This window comes from Nelumbo nucifera, chromosome 2 (genome assembly GCF_055504915.1).
Source record: "Nelumbo nucifera cultivar China Antique chromosome 2, China Antique-T2T, whole genome shotgun sequence".
NCBI lineage: Eukaryota > Viridiplantae > Streptophyta > Magnoliopsida > Proteales > Nelumbonaceae > Nelumbo > Nelumbo nucifera.
In genome coordinates, this window is record NC_142650.1 from 36,889,523 (window position 1) to 36,916,877 (window position 27,355).

The following is a 27,355-nucleotide window of genomic DNA, read 5'->3' on the forward strand; positions in this document are numbered from 1 at the left end:
GTTTCAGACCATATGCTAGGGTTTCGGCCAGTAAGTGCTAGGGTTTATGCTGGTTTCTTTGTTTTTTTTGAAGGAAGAGATATGATCATATAGTATTGAGATTTCAGGTAGTTGTAGGAGTAGGGTTTGTGGTGTGAGCACACTTTTCAGCAAACAAGTGCTGAAATCAGTGTGACAGGTGTGATCTAGGGTTTGTGGTGTAAAGAGCACACATTCCAGCAACAATTAGTGCTGCAATCAGTGTGACAGGTGTGACCTAGTGGTGTGTAGTGTGCAAATCTCAGTGATAATAGAATTCAGCAAGTGTGCAGAATTGGTGATAACATAATGGGAGACAATAATGATTATAAACCTAGTGTGATGGTGCCTACAGACTACCTGAATGTTCAGATGACCTCCATTAAGTTAAATGGAGAGAATTATGTGCCTTGGGCTAAATCCGTTAAAGTCTTTCTGAAGGCAAAGAAGAAGGTAAAACACATCAGAGAGGAGAAACCCTCCTCTGACTCTCACGAGTATGAAGACTGGGAGCAAGAGGATGCTCAGATCATCACATGGTTGTGGAACAGTATGGAACCCAGGATTAGTGTGAACTTCATGTTCCTTGATACTGCCAAAGATGTGTGGGACCATGCGAAGAAATTGTATTCGGGGCAGGACAATACAACTAGAGTTTATCAGCTTTATCAAGAGTACTTTAATCTGCAACAGGGCAATCAGAGTCTTGAGGAGTACTATGCCAACATGAGGAACATACGTAATGAGTTGAATGTTTATCATCCTCTCACTTCTGATGTCAAGATTCAGCAACAACAGAGAGAGCAGCTTGATGTGACTAGATTTTTGGTGGGACTAAAGTCTGAATATGAACTAGTACGGGCTCAAATATTAGGGGGATCAGCTCTTTCGTCCCTAGAAGAGGTATTTGCTCGACTTTGGAGGATTTCTATCGGATATACTGAGAACTCTAATATCTCAGATAGATTTGCCTTTGCTGCATCGAGAGGCCGTGGTGGTAGAGGTGGAGCTCGGGGAGCTCAGTCTGGCCGTGGTGGTGGTAGTGGTTCTGCATATGGCCGAAGTGGCAATGGTGGGTCTACTCATAATCGTGGTGGTGGTCGTACTGGGAGCAGAGATTCAGGGGGAGCCCGTGGTAGAGGACGTAGCTCAGGCCCGAGGAAGTGCACTCACTGTGGTATGGATGGACATACCATCAACTATTGTTATGATCTATATGGTCCTCCCTCAACCTGGGCCAATCATGCCGCGACCGGTGACTCAAGTTCCAGCTTTAGACAGGAGAATCATTCATCTGACCAGTTGCCTCCTACATCCACAGATGGTCCCATGAAGGAGATGGTGAGTGTTCCCCGTGATGAATATGAGAGGTTTATCCAATCACAGCAGAACACGACGACTTTTGCTCACTCAGGTATGGCTTGTCTAGCATCTACACCCAATCCCTGGATCATTGACTCTGGAGCCTCTGATCATATGACTAGAACTCCAGGTGTGTTTTCCTCCTTATCTTATTGCTCAACATCACAATCTGTCACCCTTGCTAATGGTTCCACATCCTCAATTTGTGGTGTTGGTAATGTTGACCTAGATTCTGTATCCCTCTCATCAGTTCTGTATGTTCATAAATTGCCTTTTAACCTTATGTTTGTTAGTAAGCTGACCAAATCACTTAACTGCTCCATTACCTTTTATCCTTTTATGTGTGTCTTTCAGGATCTCAAGACGGGGATGAAGATTGGTGGAGGGCATGAAGCAGGTGGACTGTATTATCTTGACGGTGGTGGTGGTAGAACTTCAACAGCTCTCCAGTCATCTCTTTCTCCTCTCCAGTGGCACTGCCGATTTGGTCATCCATCGCTAAAAGTCTTGAAGTTCTTGGTTCCGTCCTTGAGTCAGCTTTCTGTTTTGGATTGTGAGTCGTGTCAGTTTGGGAAACACCATCGTGTTCCCTTTAGTTCTAGGGTTGATAACCGTGTGTCAAGTCCTTTTTCTTTAGTTCATTCAGATGTTTGGGGTCCTTATAAAGTGATGTCATATAATGGATACAGATATTTTGTCATTTTTGTGGATGATTTTTCAAGGATGACGTGGCTCTATTTAATGAAAGAAAGAAGTGAATTGTTTACCATTTTTCAAAAATTTTATGCTGAGATTCGTAACCAATTTGGTACCCATATCAAAGTTTTTCGTTCTGATAATGGCCGCGAATATTTATCCTCATCATTTCAGGAATACCTAGACCAACACGGCATTATACATCATACCTCGTGTACCTACACCCCACAACAAAACGGGGTGGCTGAGAGAAAGAATCACCATCTCCTTGAAACAGCAAGATCCCTAATGCATCACATGCATGTTCCCAATCCTTTTTGGAGTGATGCAGTGCTTACCTCTTGTTTTTTGATTAATCGGATGCCCACGTTCATCCTTGATGGTCATTCTCCATTTCAGGTCTTGTTTCCCACTTTGTCTCAGTTCCCTCTTACGCTGAGAGTTTTTGGGTGTGTCTGTTTTGTCCATAATCTGGATCCTGGGAACGACAAGTTTGATGCTCGTTCTCTCAAGTGCATCTTCTTTGGCTGTTCTCGGACCCAGAAAGGGTATAGGTGTTACCATCTTGGTTCTCGACGGTCCTTTGTGTGTGCTGATGTCAGTTTCTTTGAGTCTACTACGTTCTTTTTGGGATCTGGTGATGCTTCTTCCTCCTCATCACCTCCTCTTCCACTTCCCGTTGTCGATCCTCCTCCCTTTGTTCCAGTCGTGACCAAATCCTTGCCTCCGGTGCCACCACCTGTTGAACGCCCACCTATCCGTCATGTGTATACACATCGCCCACGTGCACCAGCTACTACTCCTCCGGCTACATCTTCGTCGACGGATCTGGCACCAGACCCGCACTTAGCATCTGAGATTGATCTACCCATTGCTTTGCAGAAAGGTAAACGTACTTGCACCCTTCTTCCCATTTCTGATTATGTTTCTCTTACTCACCTTTCCGCTTCCCCTCACCAGTTTGTTACCTTGTTATCATCAGTTATTGTTCCTAAAGATGTCCAGGAAGCCCTTGCCTCTCCAGGGTGGTGCCGTGCCATGGAAAAAGAACTCTCAACCCTTCGTCATAATCATACTTGGGACCTCACTTCTCTTCCTCCTAGGAAGCAAGCTGTTGGTTGTAAATGGGTTTATACGGTTAAGTATCTGCCTGATGGTAGTGTTGAACACCTGAAAGCGCGATTAGTTGCAAAAGGGTACTCCCAAACCTATGGCATTGACTACACAGAGACCTTCTCACCGATTGCTAAGATTGGGTCCGTTCGTGTGGTGATCTCTCTTGCAGCCATGTATGAGTGGCCACTATATCAGATTGATATCAAGAATGCCTTTTTGCATGGTGACTTACTCGAGGAGGTCTACATGGAGCAACCTCCAGGGTTTGTTGCTCAGGGGGAGGATGGTAAGGTGTGCAGACTAAGGAAGGCTATATATGGGCTTAAACAGTCTCCTCGAGCATAGTTTGGTTTGGTATGAAACAGTGCAAAGTTGACCATTCTGTATTTAGTCATGACTCTCCGGGAGGAAAAATATTGTTGGTGGTGTATGTAGATGATATTGTTATTACTGGGAATGATAACATTGGTATTGACAAGCTGAAGACTTATCTGCAGGATCACTTTCAGACAAAGGATCTGGGTAAACTGAAATACTTCTTGGGGATAGAGGTAGCGAGATCCAAGTATGGGATTAACCTGTGCCAGAGGAAGTATGTGCTTGATTTGCTGGAAGAAACAGGCTTGTTGGGTGCCAAACCAGTTGAAACACCCATGGACACAAATACCAAGCTAAGCAATGATATGGGTGAAGTGTTTGAAGACCCTGGCAGATACCGACGACTTGTGGGCAAACTGAACTACCTAATCATTACCAGACCAGACATCTCATTTGCAGTTAGTGTGGTAAGCCAATTTATGCAAAAACCTCTGATTCCTCATTGGAATGCAGTTCTGAGAATTGTGAAGTATCTAAAAGGGGCTCCGGGTCGCAGTCTGATATACCCTACAGGAAGTAGGGTACAACATTAACACTCCAATGAAGCTCTATTGTGATAACCAGGCTGTAGTTCATATCTCCTCTAATCCAGTGTTTCATGAAAGAACCAAGCACATTGAGGTTGACTGTCACTTTGTGAGGGAGAAGGTGCTGAATGGAGAGCTAGACACTACACATGTTAATACAGGAAATCAGTGGGCTGACTTATTTACAAAAGGCTTGAGTCGGGGAAGAGTGGACTACATATGTAACAAGCTGGGAGTATATGATATATACTCACCAGCTTGAGGGGGAGTGTTAGCGTAGGGTTATTTCTATCTTTATACCTTGGTTGATGTTGATGATTTGTAGTGTTGTGTTGGAACATGTGCTCTTAACTTAAGTAAGGGCACATAGGTCTTTTCAGTCTTGTTTTAATAATAATATAAATACTTACTGGCCGACTGGGAGAAGTCAGGTTGACTCTGTCAGTTCGAACCAGAATTCTCTCCTCTCTTTCTTTCTCTCTCTCTCTTTCTCTATCACCTTTTTTTCTTCTACATAACTGAACTTAGTCAGGCCGAACTCTAAGGCAGACCTGAATTTTAACACTTACAAAAGGTAGGCAAATATCTCTTCTAGCAATCCTTTCTCTAATGAAGTATCTGTCTACCCCAATATGTTTTTTACGGTCATGCTGAACATGATTGTGTGCAATGTTTATGGCTGGTTGATTGTCATGGTACAATCTCATTGGGGTATCAACTTGTATGCCCATCTCAGTCAATAAGGTCTTCAACCAGAGTAGTTTAGAACGAGCAACAATTGGTTGTTTCTTACTTCTCCATGAAACCACATTGTCTCCAACTAAAAGCACGATAACCAAGTGTAGATCTTCTATCATCAATGGACCTTGCCTAGTTGGCATCTATGTAAGCCTCAATCTTTAGGTGACTATTATCGGAGTACAACATTCCTTTACTAGGACACCCTTTCAGATAAGCTAAAATTCTATTAATTGCTTGCATGTGAGATGTTCTGGTTTCATGCATATATTGGCTAATCGCTCCAACAACATAAGATATGTCAGGTTTTGTCAGAAAAAGATATAGGAGACGACCCACTAATCTCTGATATTTTTTCTCTGTCTGGAAGAACTTCTCCTTCAGTAGCACTCAACTTATGGTTAGGATCAATTGGAGTTTCTACAGGCTTGCTCCCTAATTTCACAACTTCATGGAGCAAGTCAAGAACATACTTCCTTTGTGAAGAAAGATTCTCTTCTTGGATCTTGCAACTTCAATGCCTAGAAAGTATTAAAGATCACCAAAGATTCTTAATCTCAATTTTGAAGCAAGGAAGGATTTTAATTAAGAGATACTTGTAATGTCATCACCTGTCACAACAATGTCATCAACATGTACCATCAACATTGTTATTCTGCCATCAACTCTTCTTATAAAAAGTTATGGTTTGCTTGAGATTGAGAGAATCCAATCTTTAAGATAACATTTCTAAATTTGTCAAACTAGGCTCTAGGGGACTGATTGAATCCGTATAAAGACTTCTTCAATTGGGAAACTTTCCTCTTCACTATTAGGAAGGCTTACCCCAGGTGATAAGTCCATATAAAGTTCTTCCTATAGGTCCCCATTAAGAAAGTCATTCTTTACATCCATCTGATATAAAGTCCAAGAATAGTGGGCAGCACGAGACATGATCACCCGAATAGAGTTCTTTTTAGCCACTGGGGCAAAGGTTTCAAGATAATCAGTGCCACAGGTCTGAGTGTATCCTTTGGCCGAGCCTTGTACCTCTCAATTGAACTATCTGCCTTGTGCTTAATAGTGTACACCCACTTGCACCTAGTAGGAATCTTATCCTTTGGACAAGAAACAATCTCCCAAGTTTGGTTCTTTATTAGGGCCTCCATCTCTTGGTTCATAGATTCCTTCTAGTGAGGGATTGCATTGCCTCTGTAAAACTGCGAGGGATGGAAACAAAAGAAATGACAAAAATATAGGCGCAATAGGAAGGTGAGAGAGCATCATAAGACACATAGTTAGTAATGGGATTCTTGTTGCATGTCCTCTTTCCCTCTCGGACGACAATAGGAAGACCAAGGCTTGGATCAATAACAAAATTATTAGGGGGTGCAAGATTACCTGAGTTTGAGAGATCATATTTGTGATGGGCATTTAGCTTTAGGAGCCACGCTCTTACTGTGCCTGATGAAGAACTGCTGCCAGGGCCGAGGCTGATACATAGGAGGAGGAAAAGGAATACCATTGTTACAAGGATGAGAGGAAGGGGGAGGTATAGGGATAGGAACAAGAAGACAAAAAGGGAGTCCGATCTTCACTTGCATTCTCCCCTTGAACGGGATGACTGGAAAAAGGAAGACTCTAGAAAGGTAATATCCTTAGAAACATATCTCTTTCCAGAAAGAGGATAAAAAGATTTGTAATCTTTTTGGATAGGGGAGTAACCATGGAATACACATTTGATTGATTTTGGATCAAATTTATGTAGGAAGGACTCGTATCATGAACAAAGCACATATAACCAAAGATCCTAAGGGGTAAATTAAAGAGGTTCATTAGGGAGGAGAAGCTGATGAGGAGACTAAAGGTTAAAGACCCTTAATGGAAGCCAGTTAAGGAGACACACAACCTTCTTGACAGCATCACCCCAAAAACGGGTAGGAACATGAGTTTGGAACAATGAACCTTGAGCAACTTCAACCACATGTCTATTTTTCCTCTTAGCAACCCCATTTTGTTGAGGAGTGTGACTACATAAACTCTGGTGAATAATTCCCCAGACTTGTAATTTGTTTAATTATAATTCTAATGAAATTCTGTTATTGATCACAAAAAAAAGAGCCCAAAATAATTGTTGCCTACTTGCCCCTTGCTTTGCCAAACTATTTGTTGACCTTTGCACCCATTGTGTTTCAATCTGTATGTCTCCTCAATGTCATTCCCTTTTCTTTAAATGATGTATTTTACTACCTTGATTGTTTTCAATGATGTGCAGGCCTCATTCATTGATTTGAATTTGACATTTTTTGGGTGAACATGGATCTAAATGCAATTTCTTAATTCTATGTCGGAAGAATGCATTTGAGGACACTTGAATTGTATGAACATGATTGCCTTTAGTGGACAATCATGATTTTTGTATGTGATATTTGAATGTAATTTTTGGTTTCCTTGTCAGGAATATCTTTTTGATGTGAAGAACTTAAGATTATTCTGGGCAGGTTGCAGGGGGTGATGGCACAGTGGGTTGGGTTCTTGGAAGTCTTGCAGAACTTTATAAGCACAACCGAGAGCCAGTTCCTCCAACAGGAATCATTCCACTTGGTACTGGCAATGACCTATCTAGGAGTTTTGGTTGGGTAAGAATTTATGTTACATGTGTTTTTTGATATAACTGCTTTATTACCTTGTTGACTTGTTTTCTTGTGTATTTTTTTTTTCAGGGTGGTTCATTTTCATTTGCATGGAGGTCATTTGTGAAGAGGTCTTTGCATAAGGCTGTTATTGGTCCAATTTGCCGTCTTGATAGGTAATTTCTTTTTATAGGGTAGAGTAAATAAATGTTTGTCTTGATCCTTAATTCTTTGTTTCTTGGTAATGAAATGGGACCTTGCATTTACTTAAAAAGTATTACACTAATAATACAACATATTACATGGGGGAACTGATTTGACAAGTATTTGTTCTAGAAGACATTTTCTGCCTATGGTATATAAGTTATTTTTTCTTTTTCTTTTTGAAAGGTAGAATTTTACTAAAGAAGGAAACTAGAAACAATTAACAATCCCCTCATGAGATTTGATGGAGGGGAGGAAGATTGTGGTGGTTTGAGTGGATGTTAGGAAGGTGGGGAAGATGGAGAGGATGAATGTCCTCTAGGCGAGTCTAGTTGGGGGACTTGTGGAAAGCAAGCTCGATGCTGAAAAGATTGAAGCTTGGGTGGTTTTGGAATGGAGAAAGTGAAAGGGTGATTGAGTGAGGAGACTAAATGGCGGTCTCTTCTTGTTTATGTTTCACAGTAGAGAAGCTGCGGACTGGGTTCTGGGTATAGAAAAGCAGAAATCCAGAGATATTGATTTACGGTTGGGGAGGTGGTTCTCGGCAGCTGGGATGAAGTGATAGAAAGAGAAGATGTGCAGTATGGCTTGGCGTGGTAGGCTTTCTTCTGCGTGTGTGGAGCATTCTTGCCTTTCAGGAGTTTTGGGAGTGCTGTGGGACAAGCCAAACAAGGGATTCAAAGACAATCTATATTCTGGGTTGGGTTGTAATTAGTGGTTTTTTCCTTTCGGGCTTCTCCTTCTGCGCACAACTTCTTGTTGTATATGCTTTTTTAATTTAATCAATAAATAACTTCTGAGTTGCCAATAAAAAAAGATAATAGCAAAGAGAGAAGAATATGAGAAAGAAGTCCCCCTATTAAGGTAGCAGTAAAAAAAGACCCTGGTAAGGTAGCAGTAATAAAAAAGACTTATGAAAGACTATGAAAGAATAAACTAAGCCCATTGCCCAATGATGGTAAGTCCATAAATAAATAAGAAACATAAGAAAGAAAAAATGGCAACTAAAAACAACCAACAAATCTCTCTATATTTCTAATGAAATTCTGTTATTGATAAAAAAAAACCAACAAATCTACTTCTTTAACTACTTCCAATAGTCTATGGCTGGTGTATAACATTGCATTGAAGTTTCTTCTCTTGAAATTGTTGACCATGCCACATTTTCCATTATCTTAAGATGTCATCCATACAAAGGGGAGCAAGCATATTTACAGTCTTGAGCCAATGCAGCACTATCCTTAGAGTAATACTATGAACTTATGATTCCTTCCTTGGTGTACATTTTCCCATTAAAGATTCTTTCATTTCTTTCTTCTCATAATGTCCAAAGCACTGCTTCCCTTACCAATGCCTGTAATGGATTTATAATTTTCTTTATCTGCCAAACTTAGGTCTGTATTCAGTCTACCACTCCCAGGACCCTAGACAGCTCAGCCCAACATTCTCTAATGGCCTTTTTATCAAGTGTATGCTGGGGATCACTTTCCTTTAGGAGGTGAAATGATCCTCAGTGTCAGTATTCATAGCTTACATGAAGAATCAGAGATAGAGGAGCTCTTTTAGGTTATGCTGACAAAACTCCAAATCATAGTCACAGTGATTATTAATGCAATGTAATGAAACTAACCCTTACAATATCTATATTTCAAAGGGTATTGTGTTCAAACTACTTAGATTGCTGTTCATAGTGCCAGAGTTACAAATCATTTAAAATAAGAATATTTTTTTACAAATTCCCTTGTAGTTAGTACCAAAATAATAGATCCATCCAACATCTATTACCATTACTGGTGTTGTTTACTCTGGGTATGTGTACAATAAACCCATTGCAGAGTTATTGCATTTATATATTTTTCTTTTCAGTTAATAAGAAATGTTCGATTTCAGATATGATTTTATCAATCTGGAGTCCCAACACTTGTCACTTTTTTCTCATGATTCATGATGTATAAACTTGTCAATCTTTTGAATTGGCACAGTTGGCGCATTCTGGTTGCAATGCCGGCTGAAGAAAGTGTGGAACTGCCTCATTGTCTGCACTATTCAGAGGAGTGTACTCTTGATCAGGTTGTAAATGCTTTTCCTTAATATGAATTAGTTGACTGTTTTTTCAGTTGTTCCTACCTAGTGTTTAGTCATTGTGAATGTAGTATCTTATAGATGAAACTTCTAGTTTTGACATCGTATTAGGTTTGTATATGATGGTAGACCAAGTTATATGAGCAGAATAGAGAGGTGTAAGAACAACTATAAATAAATTTCATGTTAAAGGTATGAACCATAATAGGGTTGGCCGGACTGTTTGATAGTAACTATGAAAGATTTTATTAATAAGAACTTATAAGAAATGCAAAATGTAGAAAAGTTAGTTGATGTATTGGACAGAAGAAAACAAAATAATAATTAAGGAATATTGAAGAAGAGATAAAGAATTGTAGAGACAGAGACATTAGAGATCTTGAACATATTCTTTTTTTCTTTTTTAGTAAAGAGACTGGGCTGGGTGGGCCTTAGTTGTTATGGGCCTGTCATTAGTTTTTCTTTATTGTGCTAAGCTAGTCGCCCTATTGAGGGTATCATTGTAATTGTCCCTCTAATTTAGATTAGATGTAAGAAAAGAATTTAGGAGACTGGAGAGAGGATCGATTTATATTCTTCTCCATTTCCCTCTTCTCTAAGCTTATTTCACTCATTGCTTTCTTCAAATTTTATCAATTTATTACTGTTTCTCATTCATCTCTAATCTCTTGGTATCAAAGCAACCAAACCCTGTTTTTCCTTTTTTCTTTTCATCCCATTCACACTTCTGTTTGAAGGGTGTATGGAGAACTAGTTTGAGAATAGTCCATGATTTTTGCAGCCAAGTTGGAAGAAGGGTTTTGGAGAGGTTCAGATCAGTTTTGGTTGACCAAGAAGCTTCTTGGAGATGAAACCCTAGCTGACTAGAGAAGAATTCAGGTTGAGGATTGTAGAGAACACTGATGTGGGCCCCACTGCAGTGGTCCCACTGTGTTCGTAGGACAGCATGTGTAGTTATTTGTTCCAGTTATAGTAGTGTCAGTTTGAGTCAGTTTGTTAATTCAGTTGTTATTTATTTCAGCTTTTATTTACTTTATTTATTATGTAAGTACTAAGGGCAGATGTGTCCTTTCCATTATGTACTAAACATAACCTATAAATAATAAGAAAGTGGCGGCGGCAGATCTGTTAGAATCTGTCCCTCCTTTCAACCACTTGTGTTCTCCTGTTTCTCTTCTATTCTCTCTCCTTTCTCTCACCTTTCTTCTGTTTTGTAAACCTAAAACCTATTAGGATTCAAGACTGATTACAGTCTTGATCTTCTACTTGGTATCAGAGCCTATCTAGGGCTTCTCATGTGTGTCTAGTCCAGCCGACCACATGAGGACTAGCTAGGGCTGGAAGCTTTGAAGAAGCATTTGGTGGCTGAATCTTGGAGATTACCAGGAGAGGTTCGCAGCAGTTGAAGACTTGCCGCGGCTTGCAGAGAGTTGGTAATCAGGAAGAAGCAGCGAAGGTTAGGGTTCAGGTAATCCTAGAAGACAGTAAACCGAAGTACATAAGTAAGTTTTTTTTTTTAATGAGTTTCAGAGACTGCAATAAGTCGAGATAGGTTGGACCTATCTAGAAGTAGGGGCCGAACTGTGTTCAAGTTTGTTTCTAGGGTTTGACTTGCCGAACTGTGTTTAAGTTTGTTTCTAGGGTTTGACTGTTGGGCCAAACCCCCTCCCTCTCAGAGGTGATTAGTTTTTAGGGTTTCATATTGCCCTACGATAATTCCCACTTGTGCGGACTGCTTGGAGAGTGCAGCTGAGCACTTATTTCAGACCCACAGTTGAAACCCTAATTTTGCTCTCGCAGCAGTGGGCCCCACAGTAGTGATTTCAGAAAATAGCATCTCAGATTGACAGGCTGCCTGGTACTGTGCATGCTGATTGATTTCAGATCAGATTTGAGTTGATTCCTTGCCTATACTGTGATAGGCGATTGATTTCAGATCAGATTTGGGTTGGTTTCAGATCAGATTTCGGATCAGATCAGATTTCAGATCAGATCAGATTTGTGTTGGTTTCGGATCAGTTTTCAGACCTGCTTGTTTGACTCTGTTTTCTGGTATAGTGACTCTAACAGTTTGTAACCACTGAATCTTGATCAAAGATGGAGTTTAAGGGTTAGGGAGAAAGTAGTTTTGGAAACCACAGTTATGGTAGTGTATCTGAAACTGGGTTTCAGATTACAACTATGAGATTTGATGGGTCAAATTATTTGGAGTGGGCTCAATCAGCCATGATGGCTATTGGAGGAAGGGGAAAACTGGGTTACCTCTTGGGAGATGTGAAAGAACCTTCCAAGGAGGACCCAACATACACCAAGTGGGTTCAAGAGAACTATTTGGTTATGGCGTGGCTGTGTAATTCGATGCAGCCACATATCATCTGAAATTACTTATGGGCAAAGACAGCCAAAGAGATATGGGATGTTGTGAAAGAAACCTATTCCCAACCCCTTAATGTTGCCAGAGCCTATGAACTGAAGTGTGAGGTGAACAACCTTAAACAAGGAGAGAAGCCAGTTTCTGTCTACTTCTCTACCTTGAAATCCTTGTGGCATGAGATTGACCATCTAGAGACCCTTGAGTGGGAGAGTTCCAAAGATGCACAGACTCACAGAAAGCAAGTCGAGACGAATAGGGTATTTGAGTTTCTGGCTGGTTTGAATTCAGAATATGACATTGTGCGACAACAGATATTGACAAGAGATAGTGTGACCCTTTCTCAAGCATACTCCCTGGTGCATAGTGAAGAGACCAGGAGGAAAGTCATGATGCAGCCTCAGCCCTCTTTCCCAGCCTTGACAGCTATTAAACCTAAGCCAGGGGGTGACTCAGAAAGGGACCGGAAGAAGGAAGATAAACGGGATCTGGTATGTGAACATTGATGTGGGCCCCACTGCAGTGGTCCCCACTGTGTTCGTAGGACAACATGTGTAGTTATTTGTTCCAGTTATAGTAGTGTCAGTTTGAGTCAGTTTGTTAATTCAATTGTTATTTATTTCAGCTTTTATTTACTTTATTTATTATGTAAGTACTAAGGGTAGATGTGTCCTTTCCATTATGTACTAAACATAACCTATAAATAATAAGAAAGTGGCGGCGGCAGATCTGTTAGAATCTGTCCCTCTTTTCAATCACTTGTGTTCTCCTGTTTCTCTTCTATTCTCTCTCCTTTCTCTCACCTTTCTTTTGTTTTGTAAACCTAAAACCTATTAGGATTCAAGACTGATTACAGTCTTGATCTTCTACTAGGATCAAGGGGATCCTTCCAGAGATTGATCCAAGTTGGTAAGCTCTTTGGCTTCACTGATATGAGCGATTGGGTTTTCTCTGTTTTTCCTGGTTGCTGGGTAGTTGAAACCTTGCCTTTTGCTTCTTTCTTGCTTCCTAAGTGTTGGAAGACCTTAGTTTTGGACTATAATTGTTTTTGTTTGATAAATGGAGTCATTTGGAGTTGAAATAAAACAAAATAGTGACCTGGAGTTGGTCTGGGAGCCTTTTTGGAATCTTTGTTGGGTGATGTGACCACAGTAAAGCTAGATGGCACCAATTATTTCATTTGATCAAAATCAGTGAAGATTCATGTGTGCAGTAGATGCAAGTGGGGGTACTTGTCAGGTAGTAAGAAGAAATCTAAAGAAGATGATCCTAATCTTGAGAAGTGGACACATGAGAATTACATTGTTATATGGTGGCTAGTGAATTCTATGCAGCCCCATATTGTCTAGCATTACCTATGGGTGGATATAGCCAAGGAAGTATGAGATTGTGTTAATGGAACCTATTCTCAAAAGTCAAATGTGCCCAGAGTCTATAAACTAAAGAATGATGTGAACAATCATAGACAAGGGGCGAAACCCTTAGAAGTGTATTTTTCAATTCTAAAATCTCTGGTAGGAGATTGACCTAATTGAGGTTGTCGTCTTGGAGAGTACCAAGGACATTGAGACCTATAAAATGTTAGAGGAATAGGATGTTTAAGTTTCTTTTTGGGCTCAACCCTGAGTATGATATCACTAGACAAAATATATTATCAAAAGATGATGCATCTTTGTCTCAAGCCTATGCTATGGTAAATAGTGAAAAGAGCAGAAGATAGGTGTAGATCTTAGAGACTACGGTTGATCACTTTGCACATCTCGGGGTTAAACCTAAGTTTGTTAATGAGAAGAAGGATATAGTTTGTGAGTATTGCAAGAAGCCCAAGCACAGAAAAAATACATGTTGGAAGTTGCAATGAATTCGATACCTGCACGATTTAAGAATGACAGTAACAAAAAAGAATGGGAATGTGAAAGGCGACAACTTGAAGTTGCAAAGGCAGAATTTGAGAAGCATTAAAGGATTGTTGGCCAGCTATAAGCCACTGTTGCAACACCTCCTTTTGGTAGTACCTCATCATTTGCATTTGCCCACTCAGGTATTTGTGCCATTGCAAATCTTGTCATTGTCTCAGGTAACCAAAGGATTCCTTCGATCATTCTCTAGTGCTTTTGATCACACGACCAATATTTCCCATTTATTTAATACTTATCACCTTCTTTCTAGCTTAGATAAAATATCCCTTCTTCTCATTTTGGTATGGGAGACATTAGAATCTTAGATTCCCTCACATACTTTTTATTAGTAGCTTGTCAAAAACATTAAATTGTTGCATAACCTTTTTTCCCACTTATTGTGTTTTTTGGAACATGAAATATTAGAAGGTGATTGGGAGTGACCATGAGGTGAATGGGATATACCTATTAGATGTGTTGGAGCAAAGCCCAATACCTCTTCAGAAAGCAACTTTTTGGATCCATTGTGTTAGATTCTATGAGCCGTGTCATGTTATATCACTATCATTTGGGTCATTTATCTTTCTCTTCTTTAAGTCTTTTGTTCCTGGAATTATTTAAAGGAACAAGTCAATCCATTCTTTATTGCGAGTCTTGTGAACTTACTAAACGTTGTAGAAATTCTAATCCTTTGAATAATATAAGATCCACTATTCCTTTTAATATTGTGCACTTTGATGTCTAGGGGCCTTATTATTTACCTTGCATGGGTGGCTATAAGTATTTCATCTTGTTCATTGATGATTTCTCCCAGCATACATGGATAGGGGTGATCATAAAAAACAGAAAAACTGAAAATTGAACCGAATTGACAAGACTGAACCAAAAGTTCCAGTTAACCAATTCGATCGGTATACATATATTTATATATATTATATGTATATTTATGTATTATTGTATATATTGTTCATATATATATTATGTTATCTATATATTATAAACAAATATATATATGCATTATATATAAATTTATATTGATAATGTATAATGTATTATTTATAATAGTAGAAGTTCAGGACTGTTATCAGTCTTGAACCCTAATGGATTTCAGCATCGAAAATAAGAAGAAAGCTAAGAGGAAAGAAGAGGAAGAGGGAGGAGAAGCAGTAGAACACAAGAGTTGAAAGGAGGAGCAGAAGCTTAATGTTCTGCTACCGCCACTTTAATTAATATTTATAGGTTATGCTCATTACATGGAAAGGACAGATCTGCCCTTAGTCTTTACATAACAAACAAATCAAAGTAAGTAACAAATAACAAATGAAACAACTAAATAACCAATAGGTAACCCTAGGAAGACTAGAACACCTTCTACCCTACAAGTACAGTGGGACCATAGCTGTGGGGCCCACATCAGTGTTCTCTACACTCCCCCTCAAGTTGGGAATAAATGTTTATCATTCCCAACTTGGATAGATCCGCCTCTAGCTTCTTCCGTGGTACAACTTTGGTGAGGATATCTGCCAGCTGCATGTTGGAGGTGATGTATGGGAGGCACACTTCTTGTGATGAGACCCTCTCTCGTACAAAGTGTCGATCAACTTCAATATGTTTAGTTCTGTCATGCTGCATCGGGTTGTGTGCTATATTAATAGCCGCTTGATTATCACAATACATCATTAGGGGCTTCTCATACTCAATACCCAACTCCTCAAGTAGTGATCTCAGCCAAAGAATTTCAGCCACTCCATTAGCCATTGACCTGTACTCAGCTTCAGCACTGGATCGGGAGACAACACTCTGTTTCTTACTCCTCCAAGAGACCAGGTTACCTCCCACAAGAGCACAATTTCCAGAGGTAGACCTTCTGTCATCAACACTCCCAGCCCAATCGGCATCCGTATAGACTTCCACCTTCATGTGGTCATTGTTCTTGAATAGTATACCTCTACCCGGGCATCTCTTCAAGTATGCTAGTATTCTTTCTGCTGCTAGAAGGTGCGTGGTTCTAGGAGAATGCATGTACTGACTGACAACACTAACGGCATAACTGATATCTGGCCGAGTGAGGCATAGATATAGGAGCTTTCCCACTAACCGCTGGAACATAACTTTGTCTTCAAGCAGCTCCCCACTCTCTGCACTAATCCTGTGGTTCTGTTCAATGGGTGTATCTGCAGGTTTGACACCCAGCTTTCCAGTTTCACCCAAGAGATCTAAAACATATTTCCTCTGAGAGACAAAGATCCCCTGTTTAGATCTAGCAACCTCAATACCCAAAAAATACCGTAGTGTACCCAGATCTTTCACCTCAAACTCTTGATGAAGGAGCTGTTTGAGGGACTCAATCTCATGGTTGTCATTTCCTGTCACCACAATATCATCAACATATACTGCAAATAGTGTCAGTGACGACTCCACCCTCTTGATGAACAGTGTATGATCTGACTGGGCCTGTACATAACCGAACTTCCCAAGGGCTAGTCTGAATCTGTCGAACCAAGCTCTAGGTGACTGCTTCAAACCATACAATGCCTTATTGAGCCGGCAGACCTTCTTACCTGCCTCTGTATCATAGAATCCAGGAGGTAACTGCATGTAAACCTCTTCCTGCAAGTCCCCATTCAGGAAGGCATTCTTAACATCCATTTGGTACAAAGGCCAAGTGTAGCTTGCTGCAAGAGATAATAGAACCCGAATGGTGGTCATCTTGGTTACCGGGGCAAATGTCTCCAAGTAATCTATACCATAAGTCTGAGTGAACCCTTTTGCAACTAGCCGAGCTTTGTACCTCTCAATGGAACCATCCGCATTTTGCTTCACAGTAAATACCCACCTGCATCCAACTGGTTTCTTTCCTTTGGGCAAGTCAACTAGCTCCCAGGTATTATTTTTCAATAGGGCATCCATTTCAACTTGCATTGCACCTCTCCACTCCAGGACTGATAGGGCTTCTTGCACTGTTCTCGGAATAGGGACATTAGCAACGGAGGTGAGATAGGACCTGTAGGAGGGAGATAGGCGATCATAGGACAAAAACTAGGAGATGCAGTGGGCTGTAGATGTGGTGCAATGCCGTTTTCCTTTACGGAGGGCAATGGGAAGGTCAAGGTCATCTGCAGAGGGTGAGGTAGCAACAATGGAAGGAGTCTCTGTGGGCCCTGGGACTGTAATATTTGGACTTGGAGCCGCAGAAGAGGTTGGAGCTGGCCGGGACTGCTGATGACCGGGATCAACCTGCCTGCATCGCCTGTGATAGACTCTCAACTCCCGATCCCTCTGACCACCCTCGCTACTGCAGCCCTCATCACCAACTGGAATAGGTAAGGGAACAGCCCCAAAAGTATTAACCCTATCCTCACTGCACTCCCCCTGAAGAAAAGGACCCAAATCTCTACGCTCACTACTCTCCCCCTGAGGAGAGACCCGAGAATAGTAGGGTGTCTCCTCAAAGAAAGTGACATCCATGGATACAAACTTCTTCCCTGAGACAGGATCATAACAACAATAATCCTTTTGAGTTTGTGCATAACCAAGAAAGATGCATTTGGAGGCCTTGGGTTCAAACTTGGAGTGATGGGGACCGAGAAGCTGAACAAAACAGGTACAACCAAATGTTTTGAGGGGAATAGTGAACAACTCCTCTTTGGGGTATAGAAGGGAAAAATGAGGTTTCATATCAAGAACCCGGGAAGGAATCCGATTAATAAGATATACCGCCGTAAGGATAGCATCACCCCAGAAGCAAATAGGGACATTGGACATAAACATAAAACTTCTAGCCACCTCCAAGATGTGCCTATTCTTCCTTTCTGCAACCCCATTCTACTGAGGTGTATGAGGGCAAGTGCTTTGGTGGATAACCCCATGATTAAGGAGGTACGATGCCAATGGCTTAGCAAAGTATTCCTTTGCATTATCAGATCTAAGCACTTTGATCTTGGCATCAATCTGGGTTAGGATCATTTGGTGGAAGTTTTGGGTCAGGGCAGGCACCTCATCTCGTGAACGCATAAGATAAACCCAAGAAAACCGGGTGTGGTCATCAACAAATAACAAAAAATATCTGTACCCACCCATAGAAGGAATGTGATATGGCCCCCAAACATCAGTATGCACAATATCAAAAGAACTATTACTCCTTTTATTACTCAATGAATAAGAGTTTCTACAATGTTTAGCAAATTCACAACTTTCACACTTCAACTGAGATGACTGAACAGACTCAAACAAAGTAGGAAACAGACTCTTCAAGGACCGAAAAGATAAATGACCCAATCGGTTATGCCAAAGCATAACCAGACTCACAACCTGAGAAACAAGTAACTTCTTATCCACTGACTCTTCCCGACGAGAACTCTCCCCGAGCAAATAGATCCTATTCGTCTCACGGCCAGTCCCAATCACCTTCTTCGTCTCCAGGTCCTGAAAAACACATCGGTCAGGAAAGAAAGTTACTGAGCAGTTCAAATGTTTGGTAATACTACTAACGGAAAGGAGGTTGGTATCCAGTTTAGGAACATGCAAGACAGAGGACAAGGATATAGTATTCGACAGTTTGATGTCACCCTTGCCAGAAATAGGGACAAGAGAGCCATCGGCTATAGATACTTTATCCCTACCAGAAGATAAGTAATAAGTAGTAAACAAAGAGGGCAAGCTAGTCATATGGTCGGATGCACCTGAATCTATTACCTAACAAGGTTCAGTAGTACCTGGAGTGGAGGCATGGTAGGCTGAGGCTCGAGTACCTGAGTGTGCAAAGGCCGATGTGGCCGGGGCTGACGATGACTGCGGTAACTGAGCTGAACTGCCAACTTCCTTCTCCAATTGTATTAGAGCAGCCCGAACTGCAGCTAAGGTCTCTAATGGTGTGCCTCTTGTGCCAGATGAGGATGTTGAATCAGTAGTCATAGCCACATGAGCATTACCCTTTTTATTTCTCAACTTTGCCGGGACCAAATGTGGATGCAGCTTCCAACATGTTTCTTTTGTGTGTTTAGGTTTCTTGCAATGCTCACACACCACATCCCTTTTATCTTCCTTCTTTCTGTCCCTCTCTGAATCACCCCCTGTTTTGGGTTTGACAACTACCAAGGCAGGTGTAAGCGGCTGAGGTTGTATCATGACTTTCCTCCTGGTCTCTTCACTGTGCACTAAGGAGTATGCCTGAGAGAGGGTCACACTATCTCTGGTCAAAATCTGCTGCCTCACAATATCATATTCTGAATTCAGTCCTGCCAGGAACTCAAACACTCTGTTTGTCTCGATGTGCTTTCTATGTATCTGAGCATCTTTGGGACTCTCCCACTCAAGAGTCTCTAAGTGATCAATCTCATGCCACAGGGACTTCAAGGTAGAGAAGTAGACCGACACCGGTTTCTCTCATTGTTTAAGGGAATTCACCTCACATTTCAATTCATATGCTCTGGCAACATTAAGGGGTTGAGAGTAAGTCTCTTTCATCACATCGCATATCTCCTTGGCTGTCTTTGGCCATAAGTAATTTCGGCTGATATGGGGCTGCATAGAATTATAGAGCCATGTCATAACCAAGTAGTTTTCTTGGACCCACTCGGTATACATAGGGTCTCCCTTGGAAGGTTCTGCCACATCTCCCAAGAGATACCCTACTTTGCCCCTTCCCCCAATAGCCATCATGGCTGATTGGGCCCATTCCAAATAGTTTGATCCATCAAACTTTATGGTTGTAATCTGAAAACCTGTCTCAGAACCACCACCATAACTGCTGTTCCTAAAATTGCCTTCTGCTTGATTCTTAAACTCCATTTCGGTCAAGAACCAGAAGTCTCAAAATTAGGGTTACTACAGTCAAAACCAGCACTAGGACTACCAACCACAATCACAAAATCAGTATAAAGCCAATCTGTACTCACAGTAGATGTGCATGAAACATGTATAAAACTGATCTGAAATCAATAATCACACACAACAGCAACAGTCCGAACTGTTTTCACCCCTTTACAAGTGTTCGAAACCCCAAAAGAAAACTGAAAAACAGTTTGAAGAACAATATGATATGCTGAAGCCAATTTGAGGTTTTAATCAGTCCTAAAAGCCATACACTCCAGACAGTACCGTATGGATAAGGTTTGTATTAGGGTTAATATGAAACCCTAAAACTGATCAATGTTGAGGAGAACTATTAGGGTTTGCCGCAGGGATAAGATCACAAGGTTCAGTCCAATACTAGGGTTTTCCGCAGGGATAAGACAAAACCCTAGAGAATAGAGAGATAAAACCCTAGAGTGGTTCGGCCACCCTTGTTGGTAGGTCCAACCTATCTTCTCTGATATTACTTCTCTCAGAAAATAAAAGACTTACAATAGGATGCAGTTCGCTGCCTACCAAGGTTACCCGAACCCTAGCCTTCTCTGATTCTTCCTGATCACCAACTCGCTGCAACTGTGGCACTTCTTCAAACAGCTGCTAATCCTCTGGAGATCTCCAAGAACCAGTCAACGAACTCTGCTTTCTCAGCTTCCAGCCTTAGATGGTTCTCATGTGGTCGGCTGGACTAGACTCACATGAGAAACCCTAGCTCTGATACCAAGTAGAAGTTCAGGACTGTTATCAGTCTTGAACCCTAATGGATTTCAGGATCGAAAATAAGAAGAAAGGTAAGAGGAAAGAAGAGGAAGAGGGAGGAGAAGCAGTAGAACACAAGAGTTGAAAGGAGGAGCAGAAGCTTAATGTTCTGCTGCCGCCACTTTAATTAATATTTATAGGTTATGTTCATTACATGGAAAGGACAGATCTGCCCTTAGTCTTTACATAACAAACAAATCAAAATAAGACTGAAATAATAAGTAACAAATAACAACTGAAACAACTAAATAACCAATAGCTAACCCTAGGAAGACTAGAACACCTTCTACCCTACAAGTACAGTGGGACTGTAGCTGTGGGGCCCACATCAGTGTTCTCTACAATAATATAATATTTTATATTTATTTCTTGTATTTTTATTATAAAATTATATATATATATATATATATATTATAAATATAAAAAAACCGATGAACCGAACTGGTGGTCAACTGAATTGATCAACTGGTTAACCAATTGACTTTGGTTCGGTTTTAGTTACCACTATTCCAAAATTGGTAGTATCGGTTTGGTTTAACTGAACCGTGAGCACCCCTACACATGGATTTACTTGATGCACTCTCCTAATGAGGTTCCAAAACTTGTTAAGACAACTCCATGAATTTATTCCTACCCAGTTTGATACTTGTATCAAAATATGCTTCAGCTGCACTGTCCTAGATCCCTTTTGTTGTTTTCATTAACAAAAAAATCAGACTAATATGTGGTTGCATGGAGTTTAGTAGCCAAGACATCATCATCATGTCTTCTTGCACCCACTTTGCATGTTTAGCATCTTGTGAGTCTGGCTCCTCAGAGTCTATAATATAACCAAGTTTCCCATGTCCACCAATATATTTCTTCATAGCCTATACCCATTGAAAATAACTACTCCCATTAAACCAGTGATTTCTGGTGTACCAACGGAGCCACTTGCTTCATTGATTTCAAGCAATATTATTTTTAATGGATCAACAAATAAAGATGCCCAAAAAAGAAAACAACCACAAAAGATTTCTTGTGCCATAGCTAGAAAACAATAGGTTCCAGGAACCTCAGTTACACTTCCAAAGGTTATCAACCTCAATACTTGGACTAAATAAGTCCAATGAAACCAAAAATCCCAAACAACCAAGGTTTTTGGTCTTCCCAATACAAATTGGACATTCCCATGTTCAGGAGAAAAGGGAGTTCACTATGTCGATCTCTCCAGATGTTCTTAAATGAGTTTCAACAGCATTTGATCTCCAAAAGAATCTTAAAGAAACCCAAAATACATTGAACGCTACTATCAATGTGGGTAGCCAGTCCTATCTAAAGTAATTCACCTCTTTCTCCCAACAAACCACTCCAAAAATCCTGAAAAAACAGGCCACAATTTAGAAACCCTATCTCTTCAACTATCTCATGTAGCTGACTGGAGTAAGACTGCACAAGACGAGTAGATTGGTAGAAATTTTTCTCTGATACCAAGTTGTTAATCAGCCCCGCAGATTCAGACTACCAAAAAAAAATAAAAGATTAACCTGTGCAGGAGATTAAGTTTCTGCTGAGAACCAGGAGATAGAAGAGAGGAGAGAGAGGAGAGAAGTGGGGAAGACAGATTGTGGGGCTAAATGTGAGGCTCCATGACAGAACCAAGCCTACTGAGGTGGATGGGCACTTTTTTTTTTTTTTGAGAAGAAAAGTGGCTTCGAAGAAGATATGCCCAGCATTTGTGAAATTGGTGATTAATTTGCAAAAATTTTGACAAATGTTGTGAATAAAACTTAGTTGGCGACTATACTAACAAACTGGGCATGGTTGACATCTATTAACGTACATAGTTGTGTGAGGAGCGGGCCTCACAACCAGTTTTTCTCAAACTCTTACCTTCTCTCTACTTAACTGTTTCTTCTTGTCTTGAACCCTAGAACAGTTTGTAACTGAAACATAAGAGCATAAAACAAACAAATGTCTATTTCTTTGTGAAGTCTTACTTTCTCTCTACATGTTTGTTTCACCAATGTTATTATTATTGTTATTATTGTTACTATTGTTGTTGTTTCTTTTCTAAAAGGATCAAAATGCTATAGCAAAGGTTGGAAACAAAGAAACAAAGGAATTTATCTTCTGAATAATAATTCTGTTAAAGTTTGGCCTGCCCTAGAAGCCTGTCTTGTTTGTTAGCTGAAAGGTAAAGTAAACAGCAAGAAGGAAGAGGTGAAAGAAGAAGGAAGAAAGAGGAAGGAGAAGAGAAAAGGTCTGGTTCGAAAATAGGAAAAAGTCAACCCTAGTTTCGGCCAGACCTGTTATTATATTATTAATGTAATTGGAAAAGACATAAGTGCCCTTATTTAAGTAAGAGGCACTCGAACTAACATAATAGTACACATCAGCACTCTCAACAGGTACAAAGACCGAAATACCCCTTCACTAACACTCCCCCTCAAGCTGGTGAGTATATATCATATAATCCCAGCTTGTTACATATGTAGTCCACTCTCCCCCGACTCAAACCTTTTGTAAACAAGTTTGCCCACTGATTTCCTGTATTAACATATGCAGTCTCTATCACTCCATTCAGCACCTTCTCTCTCACAAAATGACAGTCAACTTCGATGTGCTTGGTTCTTTCATGAAACACCGGATTGGAAGAGATATGAACCGCTGCCTGATTGTCACAATAGAGATTCATTGGAGTACTGATGTCATATCCTATCTCCTGTAGAAGGTTCCTTAGCCACACTAATTCACAAGCAGTATGTGCCATGGCCCTATATTCTGCTTCTGCACTGCTTCTTGCCACAACTGTTTGCTTCTTACTTTTCCACGTTACCAGGTTACCCCCCAGGAAGGTGCAATAGCCTGTGGTAGACCGTCTATCAGACATAGAACCTGCCCAATCAGCATCGGTGTATCCTTCTACTTCCAGTTTTCCGCCACTTTTGTACAGCAAACCACGGCCAGGAGCTCCTTTCAAATTCCTCACAATCCTTAGCACTACATCCCCTTCCTTAGCAGCCACAGGAAGGGGAAGAGGAGGAGGTGATGTGGAGGAAGCAGCATCATCGGACCCCACGAAGAACGGAGTGGACTCGAAGAAAGTGACATCAGCACATACCAAAGAACGATGAGAACTGGGATGGTAACACTTGTACCCTTTCTGAGTCCGGGAATAGCCAAGGAAGATACACTTAAGGGATCATGCATCTAACTTGTCAGTCCCGAGACCCAGATTATGGACGAAGCAGACACACCCAAATACTCGAGGAGGAAGCAGAAACGGAGACATGTTGGGGAACAAGACACTAAAAGGAGAACGACCATCAAGAATAGACGTGGGCATCCGATTAATTAAGAAACAAGAGGTGAGCATTGCATCACTCCAAAAGGGTTTGGGAACATTCATGTGGTGCATGAGTGAGCGTGCCGTTTCTACAAGATGTCGGTTCTTTCTCTCAGCAACCCCATTTGGTTGTGGGGTGTAGGTACATGAAGTTTGGTGTATAATGCCATGTTGGTCCAAGTATTCTTCAAAAGATGAAGACAAGTATTCACGACCATTATCAGAACGGAAAATTTTGATGTGAACGCCAAATTGATTGCGGATCTCAGCATAAAATTTCTGGAAGATGGCAAATAATTCACTTCTTTCTTTCATTAAATAGAGCCACGTCATTCTTGAAAAGCCATCAACAAAAATAACAAAATATCTGTGTCTTTTATATGACATCACTTTATAAGGACCCCAAACATCTGAATGAATTAAAGAAAAAGGACTCGACACACGGTTATCAACCCTAGAACTAAAGGGAACACAATAGTGTTTCCCAAATTGACACGACTCACAATCAAGAACAGAAAGTTGACTCAATGAAGGGACCAAGGACTTCAGCACTTTCAGTGAGGGATGACCAAATCTACAATGCCACTAGAGAGGAGAAATAGAGGACTGAAGGGCCGTTGACGTTCTTCCACCACCATCAAGATAATACAGTCCACCGGCTTCATGCCCTGTACCAATCTTCATCCCCGTCTTGAGATCCTGAAAAACACACATAGAGGGGTAAAATGTAAAGGAGCAATTAAGGGACTTGGTCAGCTTACTAACAGGCATAAGATTAAATGGAAGCTTAGGTACATATAAAACAGAGGATAGGGACACAGAGTCTAGGCCAACATTACCAACACCACGAATAGATGATGTGGAGCCATTAGCAAGGGTAACAGATTGTGATGTTGAGCAATGAGTGAGAGATGAAAACACACCTGGAGTTCCCATCATGTGATCGGAGGCTCCAGAGTCAATAATCCAGGGGTTAGGTGTGGATGCCAAACAAGCCATACCTGAGTGTGCAAAGGTAGTTGTGTTCTGCTGTGACGTGGATTGAACAAACCTTTCATACTCATCACGAGGAACACTCATCATCTCCTTGCCTGGACCATCTGGAGAGGTAGAAGGCATCTGGTCAGTTGACCGGTTCTCCTGTCTAAAGCTGGAACTGGTGTCACTAGTCATGGCATGGTTGGCCCACGTCGAGGGTGGACCATGTAAGTCATAGCAGTAGTTAATAGTATGTCCATCCAAACCACAATGAGTACACCTCCGTGGACCCGAGCCACATCCTCTACCACGAGCTCCCCCTGAATCTCTGCCTCCAGTACGACCACCACCACGGATATGTGTAGATCCACCACCACCACTCCGGCCATACACTGGACCACTACTGCCACCTCGGCCAGGCTGGGCTCCTCAAGCCCCACTTCTGCCACCTCGTCCTCTTGACACTGCAAATGCTGATTTATCTGAGATATTAGAGTTTTCCATAGATCCAATGGAAGTCCTCCGAAGACGAGCAAACACCTCCTCTAAAGATGGAAGGGCAGATCCTCCTAGTATCTGGGCTCGTACTGGTTCATACTCAGACTTCAGCCCCACCAGAAACCGAGTCACATCAAGCTGCTCTCGCTGTTGCTGTTGAACCTTGACATCAGAAGTGAGAGGGTGATAGACATTTAGCTCATTACGGATATTTCTCATACTGGCATAGTACTCCTCAAGGCTCTGATTTCCCTGTTGCAGATTGAAGTATTCCTGATACAGTTGATATACCCTAGTTGTATTATCCTGACCAGAATACAATTTCTTAGCATGATCCCACACCTCTTTGGCTGTGTCAAGAAACATGAAGTTCACACTGATTCTGGGTTCCATACTGTTCCACAACCATGTGATATTCTGTGCATCTTCCTGTTCCCAGTCTTCATACTCCTGAGAACTAGTGGGGGGTTTCTCCTCTCTTATGTGCTTTACCTTCTTCTTCGCCTTCAGAAAAACCTCTACAGACTTGGCCCAAGGGACATAATTTTCTCCATTCAGTTTAATGGAGGTCATTTGGACATTCAGGTAGTCAATAGATATCATCACACTAGGTTTACTATCACTGTTATCTGCCATTGCCGAATTCCCTTATCACTGAATCCTGAGCACTACACACTGCACACTGCACACAGACACTTCACCGAAATCTGCACACTGATTTCAGCAATAACAATGGCTGAAAGCCGTACTTGTAACACCACAAACCCTACTCTACAGCTACTGGAAGTTTCACCATTAAGTAAACACTACTTCCCTTCGAATCACACACAAACCAGCATAAACCCTAGCATAAAGCAATCTGAAAACCCATCATACGATCTGTACCACACCTCTCATGTGTTCCATAACAGAAAATATGCATAAAAAAAAACTCCTTACCTCATCGCCTGAAGGTCAACTGCACGAAGGAATGAAACACCACTGCACCACATGCACCAGCAACCAATCACCAACGACACCACCGGAGGCATAGAAACCTCCAAGGGAAGAGGGCGATCACTCATTTTCAGCCCTTTTCCCAGTCTCCAACCAACGGCTGAGAAATCCAAGAGAAACCCTAGTTTGAATGCGCAGAAAACAGAATTCTAGCAGGTCTGATTTGTTTGATGTTGCTCTGATACCATGTTAAAGTTTGGCCTGCCCTAGAAGTCTGTCTTGTTTGTTAGCTGAAAGGTAAAATAAACAGCAAGAAGGAAGAGAGGAAAGAAGAAGGAAGAAAGAGGAAGGAGAAGAGAAAAGGTCTGGTTCGAAAATAGGAAAAAGTCAACCCTAGTTTCGGCCAGACCTGTTATTATATTATTAATGTAATTGGAAAAGACATAAGTGCCCTTATTTAAGTAAGAGGCACTCGAACTAACATAATAGTACACATCAGCATTCTCAACAGGTACAAAGACCGAAATACCCCTTCACTAACAAATTCAAAACAAATTAAATTGTTTTATGTTGCTTGTTAATTTATGGGCACCTAACTTAATTCTGTTGAAGCTACTTTTAGAGTCCAAGTCCAATGCTTGTTAGGTATTATTAACTGAAAATTATTTGAATTCATGGCAACTAAGTTATTTTTGTGCAGGAGTTAGATATTGAAGGTGAATATCCTGAAAGCCAAACTTTCTTTGAGGGTGTATTTTATAATTATTTTAGCATAGGTAAAGCTTTTTTCATACTTCATAACTATTCTGGTTGTTTCATTTGTATCTTGTCTTAAATAAACACATTGAAAACCTGTTTAAGTATTTTTCTGATTATTTTTTAACTTGGTATGCACCTTCATATGGCTTTTTAAATACAAAGAAGTGCATTAATGGGCTTATCTTGGCATTTGTTATTGTAATACTTGGAGCTAATACTTTTAGCTTCCCTTGTTTAATAATTTT

General features: G+C 40.9%; 1 protein-coding gene across 11 annotated transcripts in view; it reads left to right on the forward strand.

The window, feature by feature from the left end:
* LOC104599078 (diacylglycerol kinase 4-like) overlaps positions 1-27,355 on the forward strand; it is a 111,291-nt gene that overhangs the window by 16,825 nt on the left and 67,111 nt on the right. For 7 of the 11 annotated variants that reach the window (XR_016082595.1, XR_016082594.1, XM_088898349.1 and 4 more), the window contains exons 3-5: positions 7,316-7,453; positions 7,538-7,623; positions 9,634-9,721. Coding sequence is in view for 9 of the 11 variants with exons in the window: in XM_088898349.1 (XP_088754475.1) it covers positions 7,316-7,453; positions 7,538-7,623; positions 9,634-9,721 (312 nt within the window). In the remaining 2 variants the exon portion in view is untranslated. Of the gene's footprint in view, positions 1-7,315; positions 7,454-7,537; positions 7,624-9,633; positions 9,722-27,051; positions 27,128-27,355 lie in introns of all 11 variants that reach the window. The other 4 variants (XM_010261445.3, XM_088898348.1, XM_010261444.3 and 1 more) reach the window with 2 other exon arrangements.